The following is an 8773-nucleotide window of genomic DNA, read 5'->3' as shown; positions in this document are numbered from 1 at the left end:
GACCTGGACAACATTTAGGCTTGCGCTGGTAAGTGGCAAGGTAATATTTATGCCACACAAGTGCCATATCATGACTATCTCTAACAAAAGAGAATCAAACCATCTTATGATGTTCAACAGCATTTCCATTATCAAATACTCACTATCCTAGATGTTACCAATGACCAGAAACTGAACTGGATCAACCATATAAATACTGTTGTCACAAGAGCAGGACAGAGGCTCGGAATCCTGTGGCAAGGAACTGAACTCCTGACTCCCCAAAGCCTGTCCACTATGTACAAGGCACAAATCAGGAGTGTGATTGAATACTCAGCACTTTCCTGGATGAATGCATCTCCAATTCAAATTTACACATCCATTCCCTCCACTAGTGCACAGTGGCAGACTAAGGCTCCTGTAACAGCATCTTCCAAATATGCAACCTCTACCGCTTAAGAGGACAAGGGCAGCAGATGGGAACATCATTCCCTGCAAGGTCCCCACTAAGTCACACAACATCCTGACTTGGAACTATATCGCCGTTCCTTCATTGTTGCTGGGTCAACTTCCTGGAACTCCCTCCCAAACACCACAATGGGTGTACCTAGACCACATGGACTGCAGCAGTTCATGAAGACAGCTCAACATTACCTTCTCAAGGGCAGCTAGGGATGAGCAATAAATACTGTCTTTGCCAGAGATGCCCACATCCCAAAGATAAATAAAGAGAAACAAAAACTACAGTTGCCTTAGCTGGAAGCAAGTGGTCTGACTAGAACCCTTGAAGTCAGAACTGAGGTCTTCACATGTACCAACATTCCCAGTCTACTTCACCAATTTTAACAGTAGTAGGAAACTCCCAGCATTTCTACAAACTCACACAGAGCCAGTATAAAATCAATCAGCAACTATCCTGAAAGTAGCTGATGATTCCTTTGCCTAGAACTTTTGTGGGTCCTTGCTACTGCTGAACACACATTTAGCTGTGTATGTTTAAGAGAGGGCATTAGTTGGAGTGACAATGTCGAAAATGTCAGTGCCTGTGTCAAATCAACAGCTGACTGATGTCACTATCTTTCTACCCAGAAATGCTCTGGCACGATAATGCCCTCACCAAAATGCCATCCAGTATGGGCTATGCTGAAAGCCTGTGCATGTGGCACATACACCATACTGGAGACAGAACCACACCCAAAGTGGCACAATACAGAGCCAATATTGCAGCCCATATATTTGTTTCCTTAGATTGCATTAAACACAAAACAAAAATTCTGGGTCAATGAAATTTGTGACAACAATCTTATGTTGTTGATGATGCTATTTTGCATATGTGTACTTAATTGAAAAAATATTTAATTTAGGGTTTGACATTATGAGCATTTGCCTCCACATAATAAATGCCAATAGCCAAGTGTATTAATTGAACAGAAATATCTTTAAACCAATTGTAAAAAACACCTTTCTCATTGACTGTTGCATTGTTCTCAGGATCTGTACAATATGTTCTGAAGTTTGAGTTGTACTTAGCGAAGTCACTCAGCTGTTTCCTTGTATTGAACTCTGCATTCTACTATTGTTTCAGTTTTAAAGGCAGGCGACACTGTTGTGGTCAAGGTTACCTATAGTGGCGCCTTTTTACACTGTCCCCTTGTTCCAAAAATAGCTTCCATAACAATTGTATATTAGTGGCTATGGATTGTCTTGGTTAAGTTTTGTTAGAGACTGTCGTGAGAGCAATAGCAATTGGAAAGCTTTAAGTATTTAAAATTCAAATTTTAAAAATATCAGTTCATGTATGCATATATAAAGTTAAAGTAAAACTGACCTTAATTTTTAACTATCAACAGTCCGAAATGCAGCAAATAACATCAAAATAATGATGTGGGATCTTGCACATCCACCCAAGTCTAACAACTCACCCACAAAGCAGCACTTGTGACAATGCAACACCTCCTCAGTACTGCACTGGAGTGTTGGCTTTTTGATTGTTGCACTCAACTCTTGGGAAAGGCGCTGAACCCACAACCTTCTTGACTGACAGGCAAGAATATTACAACTGATCCATAGCAGACTATGTCTTTCAAGCCATTTTACCAGCTGATGTATATTTCAAGGATCATCATTTCCCAGCTTAACTAAAGGATCTTGTAAAACAACAAAATTATATTCCCTGCGATGATGTGCCTTGCTCTTCAAATCAGCATGTACCTGAAATTTGAACTCTGCTTCTCTCTTAGATGCTGCCATACCTTCTGAGTATTTCTAGCATTTTCTGTTTTTCTTTCAGATTTTCAGTGTCTACAGTATTTTTATTTTTTTTCCCCAAAGGCTGCGTTTGCTGCCAATGCAATGGATTGGCAGCTGTACTGTTCTACCCTATGATGTCATTACGAGTGACAGAGATCAGAACTCCACTCATTACCCCAACCTCAGAGTGATATTCATCCTCTCTATTTAATTTCTCATTTTTAAGCAAAATTCAAACTCGCAGCAATCCCAATGAGAACAAGTGACTCTCTAAGATTGCACATTGTCAGCCTTTGGTTAGACATGCTGCAAACCTGGCCGCAGCTATCAATGTGCAACTCAAAGAAGAAAATTGGCAGGTCCAAACATCATAAAATAAACAAGCTCCACAATATATGAACAAAGCTAAGAGTAGCTAGTTGATTCGCTGCTGCTGTCACATTTGCTGGTGGGGCATGGCAGGCCAGGGGTGAATTTAAACCAATTCGTACTGCTGGATCATAAATTCCTGAAGTAGTCAGCACCAAACACAGCTTTGACAGAAATGTTACTTTTAAATAGCAACCAACTATAAAAGGCTAGAGGTGCTTACAATGATGCCTCTGCGCATGTGCAGTCTGGTGCGTATGTGCAGATGTTATTGGTGGCCATCTTGCGCCACTATCTTGCTTTAGCAGGAGACAAGTGTTTTTCAAAACTTGATTCATCTCCACTGCAATTATCCAGTTAGCCTCACTTGTGAAGATTATTTCTCAGTTCTTGTCCTAGTCTCAAAGGTAAAAAATTAATTCAGATTGAAGGCCTTCATCCTATTTGATTTAATCCTTACAGAATACCAACCCTACCTTTCTATTACAGTATCTATACATTTTAAATATATCCAATTTCTGAGATTTAATTATCGTTAGTGGCAACTGTTATGATCCTAGCTGTTGGTATTACTGCACAAATCAGATCCCAGGGTGAAACCTGGCTTGAACCTGACTTTTTAAGAAACTGTGGAGAAAAGTTACTGAACAAATTCACAGGAGTCTGATGCATTTTTAATACAAAGAATAAAATATTTATTAAAACAAGTTAACTATTTTAGGGCAGAAACAAAAAGTAGGAAAGATCGCAATACTGCACAAGACAATGATTTTCCCACTATTCCTTTACTCCAGCAATATCTTTAGATACAAACCAGTGAAGTTACCTCTAGCTTGACAAATTCTTATCGTTTGGGACTGGCACAGTTGAAAATGGTTTTCTTCCAGTGAATTTCTGAGCATTCACTTGATGATTCTCATCCAACTTGTATCTCTCCCTGAGACACCCCAAAAAAATGCATTCTAAACTCTGCTTTTGCAGAGCAAACAAATTAGTTCCCTAAACTGTCTTTCAGTAACACCTCCGCTAAACTGATCACTCTGCAAAGTCCCATAACGATTAATCAGTTAACTACTGTCCCACTAGCCTTGCAGTTTTTCTTCTCAAGACAGCTTCTTATCCTCATCTTTTCTCTCTCACATGCACACTGAACTCCCCTCTCTCAACTCCTGTCTTTCTGTGTCTGTGTCTCTGGATCACTATTGCTAGGTAACAGTAAAGCTTTTCTACTTTGTGTTTTGTTTTCAAGAATCACTGAACTTTCAACCCATCTCTTTCACTTCAAGGGTTGTAATACCTTATTAAAAATGTATATTTCAAACAAAACCAAAAGACCTGAAACTTTTTTGTCACAAGTCTTTCCAGACACCCAAGCACCAAGGTTCATAAACAAAACCTAAGTGAAACTGGAACCACTTTTACCGTTCTTCACACACAAATATATATATAACTTGAACTTAAAATTCACAATATAACCCAATCCATTTTTGCTATCTGTCTAAAACTTCCATGGGTTCTCCTCAATCTCTCCTCTTGTCTGGTTGCATTTCCAAGTTAAGCCCAAGGTAATTATATGCCCTTTTTTTGGTATTGGCACAGCTAGCCCTATTTTGTTTTCTCATTTTAACTAGACTTCCAAACCAACATGCGGACAATCTTAATATCATAACTTTTGATTAACAAGTCAGCATTCAAACTACTTTTGTGACTCAGTAATCATTCTTATATGTTGATAACTTTGCAATCATAGTTGAGAGAAAGACATGACCATTTCTTCGTTTCCTTTGCTGTTTTCCCCCATTTTAATCTTGCACTCTTAACCTCAGCATGAACAGATTTCCTGTGGCATTGTTTATACTTCAAAGGTCCACTGTTTAAAGGAACATTTACACGAAGAATTGCATTCCTTGCTGCAGAGATAGCAATAGCTGCTTCATGAACTCAAAAGTATTTCTCATTTAAATTATTTTCAGTTCATCAGCCTCTTACACATCAGTCCCCAGCCACTGTGCAACCTGCTTCTTGTTGTTATACCTTTGTTGTGGTACTCTACTTAACTCGTACAAATCCTGTTCACCCAAAACCCCTGGAATTGTTTACCTGCACTGGTTCCTGCTTAAGCAATACCTCCATGGCCTTATTTCTTCCTATCTTTGTTGATAGCATGCAATCTCACAACTCTCCAAGATAACTGGTCTTCTACTAATTCTGACCTCCTCAGCATCCACAATTTTAAGAGCTCCACCTGTGGTGGCCGCTCTGGAATTCCCTCCCTAAACCCCTCCACCTCTCTATCGTCCCTGAAGATGCAACTTAAATCTACTTCTTTGACCAAGGTTTTGGCCTACTGCCAAATGCTGCTTTATAATACTCCTGTGAGTTGCTTTGTGACATTTTATTATGCTAAAGACGCTATATAAATATAAGTTATTATTCCTATTCTTGACTGAGCTACCAGAGATGTAGAAGATGGGACTTAAGCTCAATTATCTTCACACAACTGACATTACTCAATGCTCAGGGTCATTTTTCCCTTCAGTGCTTTAACTTCAGCAAAATAGTGAGAATGTAAAACAGTCGCAGCCTGCTTTAAATTCCTGCATTGTTTTTCACTAACATTAAAAAGCTTGCAGCATAAAGTAGGAGCTCATTTTCAGTGAAGACTTCTAATTCTATAAATTGGAAGACACAATCATTATCACAATCAGCACATTAGTTACAAAGAAGTATTGCCTGCATGTCTTTGATGTTCGAAAGATGTCAAACATGGAAGGAAAAGGCCAAAGCTGGAGAGTGAAGGATAAAACAAACCATCAAGTATGACCCTAGAGTCAGTGTCCCACTTTTTAAACAATAAATGATCAACGCACACATTAAAAAAAATCTCAATCAGATTAAATGGATACTTCATCTTAGAAAAAGAATAATTTTTATTGAATTATTGCTCTTTATAGAGATTAAATAAAAGCCCTTTGTCATCCACAGGTGCATAATATCTTTACATCTTTTAAGAAAAATCAGTTTTGAAAAATGTAAAATACTACTTATTTTTAAACAAGTGCAAATATTCAAGTGAAGTAAAGAGAGTTTGGTTACATTTAGAACGAGGGATACTTGGGAGTGAATTCTCACCTCAAAACCATTGATGGTTTTGGCTAATTTAAATAACCCCATCAACAAAGTGGGGTTCACTAAGGTACTCTAAAATCCCATGTTAGGTGACAACTTTCCACTCACTTCTTGGTTAAATTATACAGCCTATATACTGCTTTAATCTGAAATCTATAAATAGATAATCCACTTGTCAGAATACCCAACCAACATCTGGTTTGCAGCATTCTGTGTTACACAAAAGGTCACTGGCACAATCACCTGGCTCACAGTAAGGTACAGTCTTTTTCCCTTGCCAGAAAAGCAAAAGATATTTGACTGCAAGTGTGTGTATCAATGTGATCAATTTATGTGAAACTCAAAAGAGATAAACTCTAAGACCAAGGTCATATAATGCATTTCTCCAGCCAGAATTTGAATGAATATTTCAATAAACTCCAATTTCAAATGTATAAATTTAGTCTTCAGTGTAATGAGTTTGCGAAGGTGGTTGAATGTTGTTCATCTGTCAATTGGATATTTAATGAAAAACCATATGCTCATGTCCAGAGCACATTGAAGCCACACAACGACAATGTTGCTGCATCAACCATTATGTCCCTGACTCTTGAATCAGCTTAAAGGGAAAGATTAAAACTCATGCAAAACGTACCACATAGTCAGAGTTAAAAATCAAGTCTTTCATTTCAGAATCATAGCTTTAAAAGCATTGTTGGTTATGTTTCACTTTTAGGAATATTTTGGGAGGCCAATTAGATTTTCATTCAACCATGGCAGAAAAAGGCTTTTACATGGACCAGGAATGTAACTGACCATCAGCCAATAAGATTTTAATGAAAAACAATGCAATCCTATGGAATTTTAAACAATAATCACACATATAACAGCATCCCAAGTCCAAGTAGTATACAAAACTGTTTTTGTAGTAGATTACAAGGCTATTTGCTTCACAGAATATATTATATATAAATCAAGATAGCTTGAATCAGAAGTGCCAATTAAAAATTATGCAGTATATCAGAGCAAATCTCATTTAACACATTGTAAAAGTAAGTTCCATCATACATCTCATGTGCCATTTGTTCAGGGTACACAGATTATCTCTGCAGGAAATGTACATTTGTCCAAGTTTGTATGCATCAGACATGCTGGGTAGAAAAACGATTTGGTTGCCAATGTTATTGTAGCTTGTTTGAATAAACTCTGCTACTACATACATCAAGTAGAGTACAGCACAATATATAGGAGCTCGTCAAGAGATAGAGCAAAGCCTTACAGTACCAGGTGCAAGTAACGTGCACTACTGTATGAGATTTCCATTAACATTTCATTAAAAAAAAGGACATTAAAATGACCATTCAACACCACAGCAAAAATGTGTGTCCTAAGTTTCTTGAAGTACAAATAAAAATAACAAGCTTCTCCCGTGTTGTCAGTGGTACCAAGGAGTAAATTTCCAGCAGCTAACAACACACAAGGCGATGTTGTACCACATGGTGGTCAGATATAGCTTCACACTTAAAATTCACTGCATGATGTGCACCCAGTGCTGAAAGCTTTCTTTAAAAACAAAACTCAAGTCAAAAATCAACTCAGAGCAACTATTACAACCTTCTTGCTGTACATCACAATGCAGCACAAGAGGTTGCCTGCCTCTCATCTTGGTTTGTGAAGTGCCAGCAAGGGAACCAAGAAAAAAAAAACTCCATTGGGGGTGTAGAAACAAAATATAAAATAAATAGCAACAGGTTTAAAAGTTTTTAAATTTCAAACTCAATTTAAAATAGGCACATAATTTGAGAAATTGCATGGACACAGATGTTTATAAATTATTTCATTGACGGATTGAAAAGACAAATCAATCTCATTCTGCTCTGTTACAGGTATAATGCAGACTTCTGAATGGGTAAACAGCAGAGAAACGCTAGTTCACCAAAGTAATAGAACAACATGGAAGCCATTGCATCTCTTGAAAACCTCAATAGAAGATTCTTTCACTGAGCAAGAAAAGGTGGGAGAGATGGAACACGCTGCTCACTATAATATATTGCAACCTTCAAAATAGCAAAATAAATTAGTTGTCAGTAGTAATAGTTTTTTTCCCCTCCATGCTATTATGCATCAAGTATTCAAGAACAAGTAACCATGGGCGAGCTTCAGCATGTTGAAACAGCAGGATTTCTTCTAACTAAAGCAAACATTACAATCATTTCAGACAATTATTATTCAAAAAAATATGTAGGAGGTATTCAGTTGCAATTTCCTTTGAAGATTGGTAACGGCAGACAAGGCTTTCTTGAGGAAAATGAAGCAGATATAAAATGCAGAAGTGTTGTATTAAAGTTAATGTAGATGAATCAGTAAAGTTGATTGACACTCTGAGAGCGGGGCAAGATTGCAAATGAGCGTACATTATTGAAATGTCTGCACAGAGTCCTGTACACACTGTCAAGTGTAATATAATCTATACCCTTTGGGTCCTAGGAACAGGTCTTGAAGGTGCTGTACGAGGTGGTGGTGGCCTGAAAGGAAACAAAAGCACTTTCAGGAGAGATAAATTGAAATTCATGATTGTACTCCAATACATTCTTGCATTGTCAATGAAATTATGTAATAATTGAGATCATCATCTAAATGAACTTAAAATGCAGTGATTATAAGCTTAATGTCCTGTACTCTCTGACAGTTAAGCATATATGTTTCATTTGGAATGGCAAAAAGAATCAATTGATGCTACCTCAAGGGTAATAATGGAGATTGATGATCAATCATGAAGGACAGGCCCTGCACTCTCCCAAGCTTCTGGCTGAAAGCTATTGCTACTTCAGTTTTTCCTAGCTCAAGTATTTGTTAGGAGCCAAGAAACACAGATGTAGCTTGAAGGGAGGTAATGGTAGTTTGGAAAACAAAATACCAAACTCCTACAGATGTTCAATGCGAGGCTTTAGACCAGAGAATTATAGAAAGTTACCAGGAGCAACAAGTCTCATGTGATGGTCAGCTGGATATCTCAAACTTAATAACCAAGATCACATGGAAGAAAATACAATGGTGCACACTTTCT

At 37.6% G+C, this 8773-nt stretch overlaps 1 protein-coding gene and 1 long non-coding RNA gene across 4 annotated transcripts in view; one reads left to right on the top strand and one right to left on the bottom strand.

The window, feature by feature from the left end:
* Positions 1–8773, top strand: part of LOC144694897 (uncharacterized) — a 114251-nt gene that overhangs the window by 1833 nt on the left and 103645 nt on the right. For both annotated transcript variants that reach the window (XR_013579836.1, XR_013579837.1), the window contains exon 2: positions 7593–7720. This is a non-coding gene — a long non-coding RNA (uncharacterized LOC144694897). The remainder of the gene's footprint in view (positions 1–7592; positions 7721–8773) is intronic.
* Positions 5511–8773, bottom strand: part of LOC144694895 (disintegrin and metalloproteinase domain-containing protein 9-like) — a 112340-nt gene continuing 109077 nt past the window's right edge. For both annotated transcript variants that reach the window (XM_078565628.1, XM_078565629.1), the window contains one exon: positions 5511–8231. In XM_078565628.1, coding sequence (XP_078421754.1) covers positions 8174–8231 — 58 coding nt within the window. In that variant the 3' untranslated portion in view covers positions 5511–8173. The remainder of the gene's footprint in view (positions 8232–8773) is intronic.

Source organism: Cetorhinus maximus, chromosome 20 (assembly GCF_964194155.1).
Source record: "Cetorhinus maximus chromosome 20, sCetMax3.hap1.1, whole genome shotgun sequence".
In the NCBI taxonomy this organism is placed as follows: domain Eukaryota; kingdom Metazoa; phylum Chordata; class Chondrichthyes; order Lamniformes; family Cetorhinidae; genus Cetorhinus; species Cetorhinus maximus.
Note: the sequence above shows the minus strand (reverse complement) of the source record. Positions and strands in the feature narration are given on the sequence as shown.